Genomic DNA, 18,773 nt, shown 5'->3' on the forward strand with positions numbered 1-18,773 from the left:
TTTATTAAATTAATTTAAGAGATTTTAAGTCGTAATAATATAAAATAGAATAATTTAAGAAGAACTTAAATAACATTTTAATATTTGTTTAGTTCTTACACTATTAAGTTCATAATATCAAATTATACTCAATTATTTTTAATCATTTCATAAGTCACCACTGTTCCTACTCAATATATTGTAAATATATTGAATTAACTAAAACAATAGAGTTAAACAATTTAATTCAAGGAAATGTATTAAATTTGATTCAAACTTAGCTTATTTATTAAATGTATACATTAATATGAAATGTATACGTTGTTTATTTTAAAGAAACTATAAAAATGAATTGATTTACATTTTGACGTATGGAAGTTAAAAATAACAAAATATTACATATAACAACTCAAGGGATTAAATTGTCATTACACCTTTAATATCTACAGTACATTTTTTTTCAAAAAGTTGTGATTGAATTCATATCCATTTGAGAAAATTTTCTCAAGTACTAATAAATCGGAAAACGATCAATAATGTACAATATGTTAATAATAATAGTGATTGAATAAAACATCCTAGATGGCCATTTACGCAAAAAAATCCTCCTGGAATACTCCTGGATTATCTAGTTTAACATATTGATCTAATTTTTGCACATTTTGCTAAAAAATACTTTCGTATAAATATTGACACTAAGAAAAAATGTATTAAATTTTAATATATATATATATTTGAATAATATCTATTAAATATTTACCTACAGTACACATTTACTTATTAAAAAATGATAGATCAAATTAATGGTTCTTGTACCAAATATAAATATATCTTCATACTTAGTAAATATTAATTGGTACTACATTAAAAAAATTTTATTAAAATTTAATACATATTTTTTAAATGAATATATGTTAAACGGATACGATGCTCACGCACATGTCGTGTGAATATCTTTGACACTATCGCTACGTGAACACCTTTGACCAGCCCACGCTGCAAGTAGACAAACGCAGCAAGCAAAGTGACGCGTTACTATCATTGTACGTGACCGCGCCTTTCCTCGCCGTTGCTCTACTATCACATCTTATCCATCTTCATCGCTATTCGTTCGATCGGATCGATGAGTGATCTATCGACCACCCCTGAGCCGTTCGCTCACCAAGCGCTGCATGTTGATACGATACGAAAGCGACAGTAAGCGACCGTTTACCGCGTTCAATGTCAACACCTCTGCCCTGTCCCGTGAGACGCATTCCAAACTGAACAGACTCGACAGCAAGCCGAGCTGAGGTATACGAACATTTTTGTTCCGTAAAATGGCAAAAGAGTATCGCGAAACGTCACGGTAATCGCGTATGTGTAAAGTAACTAATGTAATACGAGAAAGCGGGCGGTGGTTCTTGCTCCTTTTTCCAACTATGCGCTCGCGACAAAACCCACCGATTGCAAACCGACGTTGGCCTCCTGCCGGCGACGTTACGTTAGACCACTTAGCGCCTAAAACCTCTGATGACCTAAAAAATCAACTGTGCGAGAAGCGACCGAAAATCGTACGCAACAAGTCTCTTATTGTCCTCGTAGTCTCGATTATTGCATTATCGGCAGAATTACATATTTTTACAGTAACATACAGAATTACAAGACGCATTTGTTGACCATAAATACAAAATACTCTCACAAATTGATATCATCTATATCTAATAAAAAATATATTTAAAAAGCTTATATATATTTTAAATCTAAAAAGTTTTAAAAATTAAAACAGTTTTATTGAAAAAATTATATTCATTTTATAACAATTTTGATATTTTATTGTTCTCTTTTAACTTTTATTACCTAGCTAAATGCAAAATTGAGGATGCTTTGTACTTACCCTTAACAGAAATTTAATATGGAAATTATTAATTAATTATCAATTTTAAGTATTGAAAGCATTTAGCAAGAGTGATTTTTATATTATAAATAAATAATTTTTAGTTTAAAATTAGCCAATATTAAAGGGATCCTAAAGTGAAAATTGAATTTCGATGGAATTGCTATTTTATCAATAAAATGAACGATTTACGTGTCGTGACACATTTCATTATTATTAGAATAAAGCCTGAAACACAATTTCTTTAAATTTTAACAGTGTTTCTTTTTATCATTATTTAGTTTTCAATAAATGAAAAGATTATGTTATATTTATGTTTATTTTCACAGAATAAATAAAAATCCTTTTAAAAGCATCTCTCCTATTAATTCGTTTTATAAATAGTATATTATTAAATATAAATTTTATTTGATAGTATATTATTAAATATAAAACGGATTAATAGAAGAGATGCTTTTAAAAAAGTTTTTATTTATATTAAAACAGTGCATCTGTGAAATGCAAATGATTGTAATGATAAAACTGAATTTATTTATTAAAAATATTTCTTGTATACTGCGACAATCTATAGTCATTGTTTCTAAAGAATAAAAATTATACAAGTTTACAATTAATTATTATTCTAAATATTGAAATAATATTTTTTCTAAATCTTAAATCATTGAAAACATTGCCATAAAAATATTTGTAACACAATACATATTTATTATTCTTTTGTCAATCTCTTTGTATTAGGCGCGCCTGTTAGAACGCATTCACATTGTACTTATCGCTAGCTGTATTGCATTCTAACAGGCGAATGAAATTTCTACACAATTCTTTCAAATCTCAAACTCAAATTTGAAACTCAAAATTAAAAAATATGTTCTCTCCATAATTGATAATATTAAGTTTGTAAGAATATAAAAAAGAAATTAAGAAATTAATGATATTAACAATATCGAAATTTGCAATTATCCTACGAGAAAACTGTTTTTGCAAAACTACTGATCTTAATTTATAACAGGAAGGTAATCAAAATAAATCAGCCAGTGGATTAAAGCACGCAAGGGGAATTTATTTACATTTTATATATATGAGCCTGTATGTGTCAGCAAACTTGATTTAACGAAAGTAGTAACGAAAGAATGGTGCGCTACGATCCACAATGACGGCCGGTTGCTCATGGTAAATCGATTTCGTAGCTTCGTAGCCAAGCTTCTCGTTGAAGTGGTTGATGTGCGCCGCTGCATGTTCTGCCTTGGCGAGGGCTACTTCCGGCGTATCGACGACACGGCCGTCGAGCCCGATCGGCGCACCAGAGGCCAGTTTCGCCGTCACCGCAACCGGTTGCACCAGCTGCACGCTGCTGTCGACCACGGCTACGTTGGACGGAGCTACATAAGCGAGCACGTCGGCTGATCTGGCAGCTTCCGCAGCCAAATTAATCTTCTCGTTGATATGAGCGGCTGCGTGTTCAGCCTTGGCCAACGCAACTTCCGCAGTGTCGGTCACTCGGCCATCCAGGCCGATTGGAGCACCGGGCACCAATTTAGCGTAAATCAGTGGCGAAGTAGCGAAGGCGCAAGCCAAGATGGCGGATAGAACAATCTGGAAAAAAATTGTGTTGTATATAATGTATTTTTTAGATAAATATTTATTTAACCCTCTCCGCAACTGAAATATTTATACACACTTAATGGTGCTGTAAGCTCTATTTATTTAATTTGTTAATTGTTAATTAGTCAATTGTTAATTAGGCATTAATTCAAGAAACCTAAATAATAAAAAAAGAATGAATAGTATATTTTAAGAGTAATACATTTATATAAATGTAATATAAAAAAAATTAAATTGTTTGATATTTTTGATAAAGAAATTTATAATTGATTTGACAAGAGATTTATAATTGATATCCATTGTGTTAAATTCGAAGGTTTAATGAAATTCAGAAATTGTTTATACATTAATTTGATTAATTTTAGCTTATGCTCTTTTATTAAATTGCATTAGATTGTACTTCAAATGTAACAGTAATAACATGAATACATTTTTATAAAATGATAAATATAAATGAGACATTAAGCTGAGCGTAAGGAATCTACGCCAGATTCTATGTTGAGAATAATAAAGATACGATAATTAGAGCAATTACAATCTAATAAAGATACGATGACTAGAGCAATTACAAGTAAAATAAAGATAACAATTACGAATAAATTAAAGATTCCTTTAACTAATACAATAATAAATACACAATAAAAAAATCTTAATTTCAAAGAAATATCTCTTTACTCGTATTCAAAAAAATTATTTCTTTGGATTAATGAAAATTTCTTTGAAAATAAGATATTGTATTTTCAAAGAAATTTTACTTTCAAAGAAATAAGATATTGTATTTTCAAAGAAATTTTTATTGATCCAAAGAAATAATTTTTTTCATTGCATTAATTAAAGAAATCTGTAATTTACTCTTAATTGTTATCTTTATTTTACTTGTAATTGTTATTTTTATAGAAGTTAAAAAAACTGTCATATAATTATCATGATTCCTGACAAGCAAGAAATATAGAATTTATATTAAAAAACAATAAGTTAGAAACAAAACCGTCATATGAATGAATCCACTAAGTGAGAAAAGTGCCATTTATATAATAAAAATGGAGAGAAATGCAATTCGTAAGTCAATCAGTTTCTATCGTTTATCGCGATTGACAATGTATAATAATAATAAGAATAATAATAACAAAAAACCTATAATGTAAAATAATAAAAAATAATAATAAAATCACAGTAACCTGAGTACGATATTCCTTACAAAAGTTTTTATTGATACTCACCAAAACCTTCATATTGAATGAAATTATTCAGCTCCTTAGCGCTGCCGATCAAGATCAGTACTCGCCAAGGTACTCAGCTAATGTGTCGTACACTACCCCGTACACGCGGCTTTATATACCCCGTGGTAAAAGAGGCTTTGTGCCGAACCAGGCACCACTACCAGGATGTATGCCATCACAACATAAACATCAGTGTCCAATAAAAGCCGTCATGTATTTGACATTGATGCCCATATTCACTCCCGTTCACATAATTACGAGTCGTATCGGCTTTGTCGATCCTCCCGCCCGTAAATTGGTTCCCCTACCGACTCGATTAATTAAAATTTAAAAAACGATCGATCGAGCGATTCGTAGCGTTCGCCTTCTTTTTATCGTCACATCACAGCTGATTTTTCTTCCGTTTTATGTTTCTACCAACCTAGTTTAATTTTAATCGTAGTTTAACTAACTCATGTTTTTCAAATTCTAAGAATTAAAGAAGGAAAGTTAAACCGAGATTAAAGTTATTCTATATATTAGTAGAAACGGATATTATTATTGGATTTAATTATTAATTGCTGACGCAGATATTTAATCCTTCTTCAGGAGAGCCGCGTATTGTTTTGATAAAGGAAAAATTTTTCATTTTGATTTTATACATTATGACAGTTTTATATAATTATGTAATTAATTAAATTAATTAAATTAATTTTGTTGTAAGACAAATTTTTTTAGTTTTTTAAAAATGGAATTAATATTCTTATTTTAATTTCAGTTCTTAATCTTTAGTACACACAAAGAGTCATTCGTTTCCTACGCGTTTCTTTTCTTTAAAACACTAGGAACTCTTCGCAAAATAATAGTCTTCATTCTTATCTTTCTTTTTTAATACGCAATTTTACAAATATTTTCTAAAAATGTTAAAGTATATTTGTAAAAATTATGTAACTTTTAGTATACAATATTCATATCTTGCGCATTTCTTTTCTTTGTCATATTAAGAGTATTTAACTAAATAATAATAAATTACTTTAAAAATACGCTACTACGGTCTGAGTGTTGAGATATTGAACTAATATATATATTCATATAAATGAATTAATTTCAGAAATGATAATTACATGTCGATATGGTTGTCGGACTTTCAATGCAATCAATCTGAAATATTAATAATCCCCCCAAATTTCCCAAATTAATTTTAAAAAACTGTAATAAACTTATTGAGAAAAATATTGCCTCGGCCGGGAGTCGAATAATAAATCTGTTTTTTCCTTCTTCCTAAGACTTTCAGATTTTAAGAAATACATATTTAAAGATATAATGGGTCTCTCTCTCTCTCTCTCTCTCTCTCTCTCTCTCTCTCTCTCTATCAAAATCTATAATCACTGTATTAATTAAAAGATATTAAAAGATAGATCGCAGAATGAATGTGGATCAACAAATCTGTTTTTGTTGAAATAAATAAGGATCAAGCAGGTAGGCAGGCATTCTTACCTAATCGAGCAGAAACGACAATAAGCCCGTTCTAGAATCTGATTACGCGATCGACGTCAGCCATCGTCGCAGGCGCGACCTTCTAGATCACGGTCGATCTGGCGGAGAAATGGAAACGGGATCGGATGTCTTCGTGACCTCGTAAGAAAGAAACGGAAAGAAAATCCCTCTCCGTTTCATCTCGTCGTTCACCATTGCGTCCCTCATCTCTTCTTATCCAACGTAAACTCTCGCTTTACAAACAAGCTTATCTTACCGATCGAAACGGAAGCAGTTGACCGCATGCAGCTTTTCAAATCGAGATCTCTCCCTTTGCGTCCTCCTACGCGATTGTCCTATTACATGATCTAGGAGGACTATAAAGGCGACCCGACAATTGCGCCAGTACGAGTCATCGAGTGCATTTCGCGACGTTACTCTATTCGTCGTTTACGATTGCGTGGGATCACCATTTCAACGTAACTGAGTAAAACGAGAGATGATACTATTCGCGATCGTACTACTCGGTTTGACCAGCCTGGTCTCAGCCAAACCCACTTTTTTGTCTGTACCCTTGACATACGCGACACCCCTGACTGCCCTGACATCTGATATACAAGTTGGTATCAACAGCGGAGCATTGGACGGACCGGAAACCGCGCACATTAACGAGAGGACAGAGTTGGCGAATGGGATTGCCAGTTCAGCCGTTGGATCCTTACGAGAACGACAATCGCTTTTTCGTGATAATGCGCCACCGATAACGTCTTCCGCACCTCTTGGCACCGACGGCAGAGTCGTGGATACGCCGGAAGTCGCAGCTGCGAAGGTGGCTCATGCGGCAGCGCATGTCCACGAGAGAATCAACCTGGCGAACGAGATTGCGAGGTCCAACGGTGGTGCACTGGTGGATTCGTCTGACGTCGCCGACAGCAGGATTCTGAATGCACCGGAAGTCGCGACCGCGCGTGCCAACGGGAAGATCTCTCCGATGAACGAGGTTGCGAGATCCAGCGATGCTCTCCCAAATGCCGTGAACGGTCGTGTAGTGCCATTGGTGCTTGGCAACAACGTCATTGCTACTCTGGTACCCATCAGTCCCAATGGCAAGCCATTGGACGTACCGGAAGTGGCTGCGCGTGGAGATCAGAATTTGGCGAACGACGTGAAATCTGTCGATGCTTTGGCGATCGCTGGAAGAGCGCTTGCTTACGGCAGATTAGTTTATTGAGGAAGGTTTTGCTGCTTAAAGGAAATACAGCTTACACTGAGAAAAAGATACTTCAAAATTTATTAGTAGGATATAATGTTTATTGTTTATTTTACTGAAATAAATCCTTATTCAATTAAGGCGAAATAAAATTTTATTCCTAGAAAATAAACTTTATCTATTTTATTTGTTTACAATTAATACGGACAATGACATATATTTTGCCATCACAATCCAATTTTGTTACAACTAATAGATATTCGAAGAAAATGTCACAAATAACATTTGCATTTACATATATCGCTTTTTTTTCAGTGTATTTATGCATAACTTTGTATGGAATAATCACGGAATTTCGGATAATAATAGTAGACTACGGAAAGAACAGTTTTGTTGAAGTATTCTAAAAATTTAGCTATATAGATACAGATCTGAAAATAATTTTGTTGGATCATTAAAATAATTATAGATTTTCAAAATAGTTAATAAAATGTTTTATATATATATATCGAGAAAAAATATAATTTTAATAAATATTTATTTCAATAGTACTAACTAATTACACAATAAATATTTACTTAATAAAGGAAATAAATATAGTTAAATCAAATTAATATTTTTCTACCATTAAATATATTTTTACATTAAGTAAATATAGATAGTACTATTGAAATATGCCTCTACACAATTATTTTAATAATTCAATAAAATTATTTTTAGATTTGTGTTTAGCTAAATTAAAAAAAAACTCTTTCCATATACTCTTCCATATACTATAGATCTGTTGGAAACTATGAATTAAGAAATTCTTTCTAATAAAAAATGAAAAAAAAATTGATAGGATAGTAATAGAATAATATATAATCATCTGTTTTGCGTGACAATTATTATTATCACTCCAAACTTATATCTGTGTATTCTGTATTAAATATATAAAAATAAATAATATATACACATATATACACCCACGTAAAGCCAATATATCGTAAAGGAATAAATTTGTTATCTTACATGAATATGATATTTTATTTAATCCGCTCATATTTTACACGCTAAGCTATTCAATACTTCTTTCGATACAACGCAAATGTAAGATGACAACAAAATTTTCCATATTTTATTGGTCTCTATAAGATTTCGCATGAAAGATCCTCGCGTGAAGTAGAAAAATTTTGCACCCCTGGGAACGATCAATCGGCATTAGCGAGATGTCCTCGCCATCAAGAGACGTTTCGTTGGATACACGATCCAGGTAATCGAACGATAAATTAGCAATAATCCGTGGTATTCTCCTCGAGATCCCGGCTCAACAACCCCCTATGCAATAACACTCGCGCGATGTTATACGCGACCCTGAAGATCGACGTATTAGGGCATAGCCGGGCGGATCCCAGCTGGAAAAAAGGCATCGTCTGGCGCTCTTTCGGATGGAAAGTAAGCATCCGCGAAGCCGGATTCCGAAGATCGCGACCTCGAAGGAACCACTCGCGTGACCAGTTCTCGCCATGGTGGTCCACGATAACGATTTCGTGAATTTCGTCGCGGCTTTGTGAGAAGAGGAAGAGGACGCAGGAGGGCAGCATTAAGACGCCACAGGGCGTGGTTGCATGCGACCGCGTGCGTATATAAACGTGTCCTGGCATCGAGGCATATACCGCGATACTGTCGATACGATCATCATGAAAAACGTATTCGTAAGTGCTCGTCCGATTCCTTGCGTGGGAGAATCGCGATTCTAAGGGCGCGATATTCATAGTCCATTCTTATTTCAAGATTGTCTTAAGTAATGTCTTAAGATGCTAATACGGCTCTGTGATTGGTTTATGATATCTTAAGACTATTCTGAAGACAGTCTTAAATGTAAGAACTATACTAGAAAAAGGATCAGGCTGCATTAATCGGAATTCTGATTAAAAATAAATTAGAATTTTCTAGAATCTATTATAATTCTAGAATTCTTGAGATAGATAATTAGAATTAGAAATTGTTGTAATTAGAATCTTCTGGTTTGTTTACTTTTAATCACATAAATTTTTCTCAGTCTATCGATTATGAATACCGACTTACCGGGGGAAAGCCAGAAGTGAAAACACGCTTTTAAAATACGGTTTGTTGCAAAAGGTTACGTTTATATTAAACATCTCAAATCTTAACTTCAAATATTAATTTCAAATCTTAACTTCAAGCACCTCTTAGTTCTTCAAAAATTAACAATAAATATAAAAATTCTGCAGTCATGCGAAATATAATTAACCAGAATACTTGGCAGAATAATAGATCCTAAGAGAAGTGAAAAAGAGTTAAGTATTACAATATTTCAGAACAAATTTTTTTTTAATATCTATATTTAGGCAGTATAAATATATTTCGGATTAATGCGAACCTAGCCTAAATATTAGCCAATGCTGCTGTTCGCTTTAGTGTGGAGACAATGGTAAAAACGTATTAATCTGAACTATATTTATATTACTTAATCTTTCGGAAAATTTTAAGATTTTTATATTTATTGTTAATTTTTGGAAAATAGATTAAGGAATGTTTAAAACTAGTGTTCGAATTTTTAAGATGGATACAAAGATTTTTTTTTATAACAAATCGCATCTCACAAACGCGTTTTCACTTCTCATCTTCCCCTTGTTAAACTCATTGACTTTACTCCTGAGTCCTTGACTGCTCCAGAATTGATCCTTGGTTGAGTTTAACTTCGTGTGTCGAAATTATCTTTACGAAAGATTGTTCGGAGTAAATCATCAAGAATCAATGTTTAATTTTTTCCTATTAACACATTCTATTCTCTTTGTCTAGAAAAAAAACAATAAATTTATATTTTTTATTTTATACAATAAAATTATATTAAGTTAAAAATTATTATTTTTTTAATATTCTTAAACACTTATATTTCACAAATGATTCTCTTGGTACAACGGGAATTTAACTTAAACTATTCTCGCAAAGTAAATTGCTGATCACACCGTAATATCATCCGGCGATGCTAATCCGTAATTCTAAACATCTAACGTTTCTCATGTATCTACGACAGGTCTCATAAACCGCAAAGCAAAGTATATGAAACATAAGTTGATCTCATTTTCAGCTTTTTATTGTCTACTGTTTGATAAGCACCGGCTTTGCTAAGCCGCCAGTGTTCCTAAGCTATCAAGATAGCCTGGGCCAATACAGTTTCGGCTACAGCGCGCCAGGATCAGCCAGATCGGAGGTCAGAACGTCCAATGGTGCGACCAGAGGCACTTACAGCTACGTCGACGGAACCGGTGTTATCCAGACTGCGCAATATTTCGCCGATGGTGAGAATGGATTTCAAGTAATCGCGACGAATCTCCCGCAGGCACCGCTTCCGGTCCAAGACACACCGGAGGTGATGGCTGCGCGCACCGCGCATCTTCAGGCCTTGGAAATGGCACTCAAGAGAGACGAAGAGGCTCAGCATCGTGAAGAGAATCAGGAGAATGCACTCGAGAAGAAAATCGTAGGAGATCAAGGTGATGCAGGTCTCCATAGGAAGCTAGGACAGTTGGGAGCTACCATCACGAAAATTGCATTGAACGAAGGGGAGCGGAAAGTGTTGGAGAACGCGAAGAATATCGAGCCGAAGGATAGCGACGAGACTCTGCAAGCAATTGCATCGAAAAGCGGCATTGACAAAGCAAGCGAGAAGAGTACGCAAAAGGTATGTCAATCATGAAATGGCAAAGACAATAGGCTTACAAAATGTGTAGGTTTCTACTTATTCTCTGCAATTATGTTGTGATGTTCGAAGCAAGAAAAAACATAAAGAAATTCTTGCAAAATATATTGAAATATAAATATTTTTTTAATTAATAATATTTTAATAATATTTCTATTTGATAGAGCACATTTGTAAAATATTCCGAAAACTCTTCTTTTATTTTGAAATAAAATGAAACTATTAAAAATAAATTTGTTCCAATTTGACAGCTCTGTTTAATTCATTTTCGAAATACAATTCTAAATATATGAGGCCTGTTCTTTTTAACTGAATGCATGTTTTTTGCATGGTTCATCTGATCACATTGAAGAAAAAAGAGAAAAGATAAATAATGCAAGTTCAGCTAAAAAAATAAACTTGTTTGTTGATTATTGAAATATAAGAGGCGTTTTTTAATACATTTTGCAAATGTATTCTATCATAAATGTAAATGTTGTTTAGAAAAATATTTATATTTTAATGTATTTTGTGTAATTTTTTAATATATTTTCTGCTTTTGACATTACAATTCAAGATAGCAATAAGTAAACAAGAATTATAATAAACTTTTAAGGATAATTACACGTATTTTTTTAACAAAATGAAAAAATTATAAAACTATAGATTTTAATGTATATTCAAAAGTAAAACAAGAAGTTTGGCGGCTATTTATAACTCTGATAAAAAATTATTTCAATAAGAAGTAAATATGTTTTTCAATAATAATTAAAATGAAATGAGAAAATTTTCATTTAAATTATCAAATTACATTATCAAATATGAATATTGATCTTATTGAACTTTCGTACATACACGTGTAACATTCATTTTTACACGGAACGTATTTTCAATTTTAGTCACTTTTTGCAGAAATTATACACTTTTTAAAATACAATCTTAAATGACATTTTTAATAGACTTTTTGGTCCTCGTAAAAATTTTACATATTCTTAAATCGGATGGAATGCCCGAGATAGAAAATGTTTCCAAATATTAATAATATTCCGCTCCAAAATTTTCGTTTCATCGACATTTTTGTGACATGATCAGGAATTCGTTGGAAGATTATCGCAGGAAATTATCGACGGCTCAAATATCCCAGCGATCCCATTAATCTACTCTCACGTGCCGCAATCTCAGGTGTCGAGACAACAGGCGGTGCCGATATTTCGGATCTCTTATGGAAACTACGAGCTGGAGCCTTCTGTTATATTGGAGTCATCGATCACTCAAGGTCATTATAATTGTAACTCACCTTACCGTTCACTCTCTCTTCTGTTCTGCTTATAAATATTAAATCGCTATGGGCTATTTTCGTTAAATACTTGAAGCTTTCTACTCGATATAGTGCTCCACTAATTCTACACACATCGTCGTGTTGATAGAAAAGATACATATCTCGAAATTAGCAACTTTTTAGTAGAGCATTTTTATAATTCTGAATTGGAACAATTTTAATTATTTTAGGATAGCCTTAATTAGGTAAAAATTTAAATGATTAAAACACTAATAATAAATTTAATCGTTAATCAGTTTAAATTGTCAACCATTCTAAATAATTTTCTATTATAGAGTCCCACTGATTTCAGTCTTTTTAGTATAATACATTAGTCGTTAGAGTCGATTTATTTTTACTCTCTCAAAAATGCTAATTTTTTTACTTATGTCACTTTTTTCAACATAGTGCTTTTTCTTAAAATTATTTCATTATTTAAATTTTTTAAATGATTTTTTTGTTTAATAGCAAAGAAAGATTATAACTATGTATTTTTACTTTTTTAAAAAAATATTAAAAAATACAATTTTTATCAAGATTGTTTTTTTCATTTATACTTTTTCCGCCGTTCTTCCGAAGGTCGTCCCATTTCCGGGACCGAAGACCGTCTTAAGGTCACTCCTCTCCCTCTGCGATTGCGACCGGTTCATAAACTCGTTTGTTGATACCGTAAATTAGTTTTGCAACAAATCATGCAAATTGCAGCAAATTATAAAGGGTAGAACTAGAAATGAGAGATCTTGTGAGAAAATCGACGTATAATAAAACTGATCGTCTCGCCATTCTTCTCCGCAGGCGCTTCCGATGTAATCACACCAGCGGCAACGGCCTTGAAGAGCGCAACGGTGATTTCGACCAAGGAAGCAGAGACGCCGAAGAAAAAGCAACTGTCGCAACGTACGACTAGTACGACCGAACAAATTCGCACCGTCAATCCTTTGTCGATCGCACCGCTGAACGCGATTCCACTAAGTTCTTCGCAATCAAGCATCATCAGATACGTACCATCGACGCCTCTCCACTATGTCACTTACAACGTTCTGTAGACATCTTAGAAATAGCCTGGAAATCCGATCCATAGAAAGCTAAAAGAGATTGCATTAATTGGAATTCTGGCAGAAAATAGACAATCAGAATTTTCTGGTTAAATCTACCAGAATTCTGATTGATATATGATCAAAATCTTCTGATTCATTCATTTTCAATCAGAACTTTTTCTCACTGACTGGAACAAAAAGCTTGAACGACCTGAAATAATTAAATTGGATTGGGGACTCTCTTCTTTTGCGTTTGTCAAGATATTTTTATTCTTCTTTACAAAATAATGCAGGATGCTGTCGGACAATACAACGGAGTAGTACACGTATACGATCGATACTAAGGATAAAGGACAATCAAAATCAGCATCGTCGTCGCCATCGCCGCCATCGTCATGGAGATTAGTATAGCATGAGAAATAATGTTAAGCGTATAAATGAGATGTATTAAATAGTAAGACTTAAAGGAAAAAGATCTGGCGTAGCTCCTTACATAACTGTCGAATAACTGATGAGAGAGACTGATTAAGAATCAATGTAAAATGTCCAATAATAAAATCATGAAACTACTACATATAACAACCGTTGCACTTACACGATATGACAATCAGAACGAAGCGTACTTTCAACATTTCAATCGTGTTCAAGAGATATCAGAACGATTTGAACATGAATGGAAAATACCAATGTGAAAATTTTACTTAAACTCCGTCTCGTGAGTCTTAAATCTTTGATTGAATTGTTCCCAAAAAAACGGAGCTGGTGATTCGAAAAGACAAACGTTATTCCCAACGCAACGCAACGTTGCCTCGTTAGATGTACTCATTTTCAAAATTATGTTAAGCTCATATCAGACTAAAGATTGAGATTCAGATTAGATTAGAATTTGACTAATCAAACTAAATTTGTTCACTAAATTTGAGATTGGGCTGAGAAAAATTTCTATTTGAAAATGAACGAACTATAAGAAGGTTCTAATAATGTTAATCAAAAATCTGATTGTCTTAACTAGAATTATCATGAATTATCATCTCAACCAGAAAATTCTGATTTGTTCATTTTCAAACAATTCAAATTAGTACAATTACTTTTTTCAGTGGTTTTTCTTTTTTTTTTTTTATTAAATTCCAATCAAATTTCAATCTCTAGTTTTATATGAGTATCAGATTTTTACGCTGGTCTACTTTTAATGGCCTGAGATTTAGTCCTAATTCTCTTTGCATCGTGAAAAATTGCTACGGTCACAACCGTGTATTCTTTGTGGACAATTTAAGCTCAAGATGGATCGCTGTACGATTCGTTATCAGAATGAATCTCGTGTTGCAGCAGTCTCATCGGAAATTAATTGACAGCTGATCGATTATAGCTTCGTCCGCTTCCCACGTACTTAAGCCACAACAACGGAAACCGCCGATAGGCGTAGATCGCAACGGTGATTCAAATAACGAAAGCGACAGGTTGTCAATAATAGCGCTGCCCGATAACATTTAATCGATAATAATTAACATCAACGATAATAATGACACAATAAAATTATATTAATTGCGACTTTTTTGTGTTTGAAGGGAAAGTTATAACGACATAATTGATATTTGTGCCTCTCCACGTCCCGCCGTTATCCATTTCTCTATACATAACATTCTCTTTTACATATATATTTATATATATATATAAATCTAAATTTTATAATATGTATTTATAATGTTCATATTTATATATAACACACTTGTTCTAGACGTCAAACGCATTGACTTCGAAGCTCGGATGATCGATACCCTCCGATCCTCTTGTTTTTTTTTTTTTTTAGTTACTGTCTATCTGTTCATCGATCTGCGTGGTTTCTCCCTATTTTCCCTTCTCTACCTGATATATATTCGCTATGCTGCTACCAGTGACGGATAATTGCAGCGCGCGATGTATGGAACGTTGCATATACAGCTTACATTGTGCGAATGCTCCGAATATATTTATATATCCATTTAAATTAGAAGATACATCTCGAAGTACTGGCTTACACTTGGCGGATACGCGTTTGTACCTGTGAACGCTGCCTGTCGCGAATATCGAATAACCACAAACCCGTGGAAGCTGCGCGGGTGAGTAAAATTTGGCAGTCAAAAGTCGTTTGAGAAATGCCCTGGAGAACCGATTTTTATTGACCCGCGCAGCTTCCAACGGAGATCTCTCGCAGAGCGCGCGAATTCACGTCAATGCGAGCGAAATTATATCGAGAAAACAGGATATAGAATTTATACAGGCATGAACTACTATACATGCGAACATTTCGTTGCGACGTTCGATACGCATAGTGCGCATCGAGCGCAGCAACAATCGGAATATCTCTTTGCAAAAGATAAAATATTTACTTAAAATTACGTGAGCAATATATGGAAAAATGATAGTTCAATTTCTCTAATTAAAACAATTCTCACACTTAATCATCTCTGCCGTATTCCTCGATCGTCTCGATCATTTGTTTCCTAAAAATGTCTTTTTTTTTTTCAAAACCTCTTACTACGTTTGTAATCTTAAATGGACCCAAGCAGGAAAACAGGTCGCAATAACATGAGGATAAAATAAATCGTGATTTTTATAATAATCATTTTGCAGCTATTTCGACGTATTTTTTGATGTCATCAAGACTTTTACTCTGCTTGGGGGGGAAATCTCTCTTCTTCTCTCTCATTTTGAGTGACATTACCGAAAGAAATTTCGAATGGACGATCTCGAAAAAAAATCTCTCGTTAATTTCGTCTCTCCACGATTAGATTCAAACAAAAATTGTTTGCGATAAATAAATCCTTTAGATATCTTTTGCCGTTTATATAAGAATGCCGTTAAAAATATAAAGAAGACATGGCGCAATTATCCCTCGCCAATGTCTTGAAAATCGGATGCGTCATCTACGTCTTGTTCGCTTTTTCTCTTTCTAATTCGCGCGTGTGGCTGGTATATTTTTTTTAAATATCAACGAAAATGAAACTCGATCGGGCCGATGCGTGCGCGAATTCGGATTTCGCGGGGGATTACACTTCGTGCGATCGTACCGTCGCCGACGCATGGAAACAAGAGCAATCGGTTTTTCGCGAAAGCTGCTTCCTGCGTTAGCGTGCGACGCTTTGTTTGTAGCAATTTGATTATTTAACCATGATGTTTTGAGATACTCGGTCTTGAGCATAGTCTTGCGATTCTCATCCGGATGGAAAATGCGACGACGCGGCCTGTCGAAAATCCGAAAATTTCTCTTGCGTCCTTTTTTTTGTATTATTATATCTCTTTCTTGCGCTAGGCTTTATGAAACTATTACCGACTTACCTGGCACGACACGATAAAATTTATTACTTAATGCTCTCTCTATATATATAATTTGCTATTATCAATATCCTTCTTTTCCTCTTTGCATAAATATGTATATGAGTATAATGTACGCGCCATTTTTTCTTGGTACACGTGTAAGTACATGTGTGAGTACTCAAATTTCTATAATTAGCTGAATGATCTCGTCCTGACTTAATTATAATTGTGTATCGACGATTTCGATTAACTATGATCGAAAGATGCGCACGTTTTTTATGAACAATTGACTCCGTACTCGTTTCTAAAAAGAACTTGTAATCAAACACCGAAGAGCTCTCTCTCTCTCTCTCTCTCTCTCTCTCTCTCTCTCATTCTCCCTCTCACGCTGTCTGAAACAGTATTCTCCCTAATCTTCACGCCCAGACTTTCACTAAAATGCCTCGTCGTCATTCGCACAGTCATGCTTCCTGGAAAAAATTAGAGGGTTAATCGTGCACTGCACGAAGAAAGAATATACATGACTTTTTGTTAGCGCGATAAGCTTAACGAACAAAAAGAATTGGCGAGATAAGAGAAATTGGAAAATTTGCATGAGGAAATATTAGATCGATTTTTTAGAGAGACGATATCGACAATACAACAGACAACGACAATAACATTACATATTACAAGCGCGTCATTTGTTTTGACGGTATTCAATGAGATACTAATGGAAGTATTGTTGTTCCCATTGTGTTCGACTTTCAAGAAATATTAGATTGTTGCATGTTGCGAATAGAGCAAAGTTTTTAATACTGTTTCATACGAATGCATATGTTCGCAGTAAAATTCTAAAATACTGATAAGATTCTCATAATATAGAAAGAGAATAATAAAAATATTACAGGAATGGAAAAAGTATTATTAAAAACATGACACAAATATTAATTGGCTCTATAAATGCAATTATACATCGTATGATGATATTATTAATTAGATATACGTAATTTAATTCAATAAAATAATTAACCTGATTTTCTCAATTATTAATAATGTCACGTTAAAGTGTAAACACAATTTCTAGATTAACCTACAAAGCTATTTATAAAGTATAGATTTTTCTTAAAAAGAATTACAATTTTTATATAAAACATATAATAGAGAAAAGATACTAAGTTTGATTTGTCATCTTGCCATTCCTAATAAATGATTCAGTACGATACTTATAAAGTCTATAGAATCTATAATCTACAATCTATAATCTATACGAAGAAACGAAAAAACATTTTGCTCTCTGCGATTTATCCTTTTATCGCACAACATTATTTGCAGCGTACCGTTAAATTCACTAATATTCATTTAAAAGTAAAACAATAATAAAAAATATATATAATAAAATAAAAAATAAAATAATAAAATTTGTAGTTACTTTTTTCTTTGAAGATTCAATTTGTCACAATTAGAGTCTATACATTATTTTTATACATCGTTGATTATTAGAAACTAATAATTGTTAATTATTCCACTGGTATTAACGAATTTACACATAAAAGAAATATACATTTATTATCACCTACTTTTTTCCCGCGACTCGTAAAACTTATTTCGTGATTGTATATATGTATTTACAGTATAAGATAAAATTAAAGCGGAAGATAGGAAAAATTCTTTGTCACGTTTAAAAAGTAAATTTATTTAATTCGAGAAAAGAAGAGATTTTAATTTCTATTCTTGTTATTTTCCTTATTTAATTTAGAAGTAAATTTACTTTATATTCTTATTCTTAAATTTATTTTATATTCTAGATAATTATTATTCATATATTTAATTCAGAAATAAATTTATCGATACGCTGCAATCGGACGAGATTGAACTTCAGACGCATCTTTTCTTTGAAAGACTGAAATTTTTGTATTTCTTATTCAATGGAAAAAAAATAGCAGCGCTTATCTATGTTTATGTTACGTTAATTTTTAACTACTTGTCAATAATCTCCATTGTTTTTCTTCTTGGAAACGTTGAGAGATACTTAACTACTTTATATGGCCATATATTGCGCTTACCTGCGCGATCGCGCTATTTGTTATAAAGTAATTTATCTAACTTGTATGAGCCGGT

The 18,773-nt window shown here is 33.0% G+C and overlaps 3 protein-coding genes across 3 annotated transcripts; 2 read left to right on the plus strand and 1 right to left on the minus strand.

Annotated features, from left to right (window-relative positions):
• Positions 1-2,890: 2,890 nt before the first annotated feature.
• On the minus strand, positions 2,891-4,784 carry LOC147910895 (uncharacterized). The gene is made up of 2 exons (XM_087410414.1): positions 4,675-4,784; positions 2,891-3,445 (listed from the first exon to the last, which is right to left on the minus strand). Exons 1-2 carry the CDS (start codon positions 4,684-4,686, stop codon positions 2,960-2,962), a joined length of 498 nt encoding a protein of 165 aa, XP_087266540.1. The 5' UTR covers positions 4,687-4,784; the 3' UTR covers positions 2,891-2,959.
• A 1,716-nt stretch (positions 4,785-6,500) lies between these two features.
• Positions 6,501-8,355, plus strand: LOC105143850 (uncharacterized). The gene has a single exon (XM_011052374.2). It carries the CDS (start codon positions 6,629-6,631, stop codon positions 7,358-7,360), a length of 732 nt encoding a protein of 243 aa, XP_011050676.1. The 5' UTR covers positions 6,501-6,628; the 3' UTR covers positions 7,361-8,355.
• A 589-nt stretch (positions 8,356-8,944) lies between these two features.
• On the plus strand, positions 8,945-13,961 carry LOC105143851 (uncharacterized). Its single transcript, XM_011052377.2, has 4 exons — positions 8,945-9,033; positions 10,434-11,027; positions 12,117-12,300; positions 13,138-13,961. The coding sequence occupies exons 1-4, from the start codon at positions 8,947-8,949 to the stop codon at positions 13,386-13,388; spliced, it is 1,116 nt and encodes a 371-aa protein (XP_011050679.2). The 5' UTR covers positions 8,945-8,946; the 3' UTR covers positions 13,389-13,961.
• The last annotated feature ends 4,812 nt before the right edge of the window (positions 13,962-18,773 follow it).

This window comes from Acromyrmex echinatior, chromosome 1 (genome assembly GCF_024713525.1).
Source record: "Acromyrmex echinatior isolate Ae372 chromosome 1, ASM2471352v2, whole genome shotgun sequence".
In the NCBI taxonomy this organism is placed as follows: Eukaryota; Metazoa; Arthropoda; class Insecta; order Hymenoptera; family Formicidae; genus Acromyrmex; species Acromyrmex echinatior.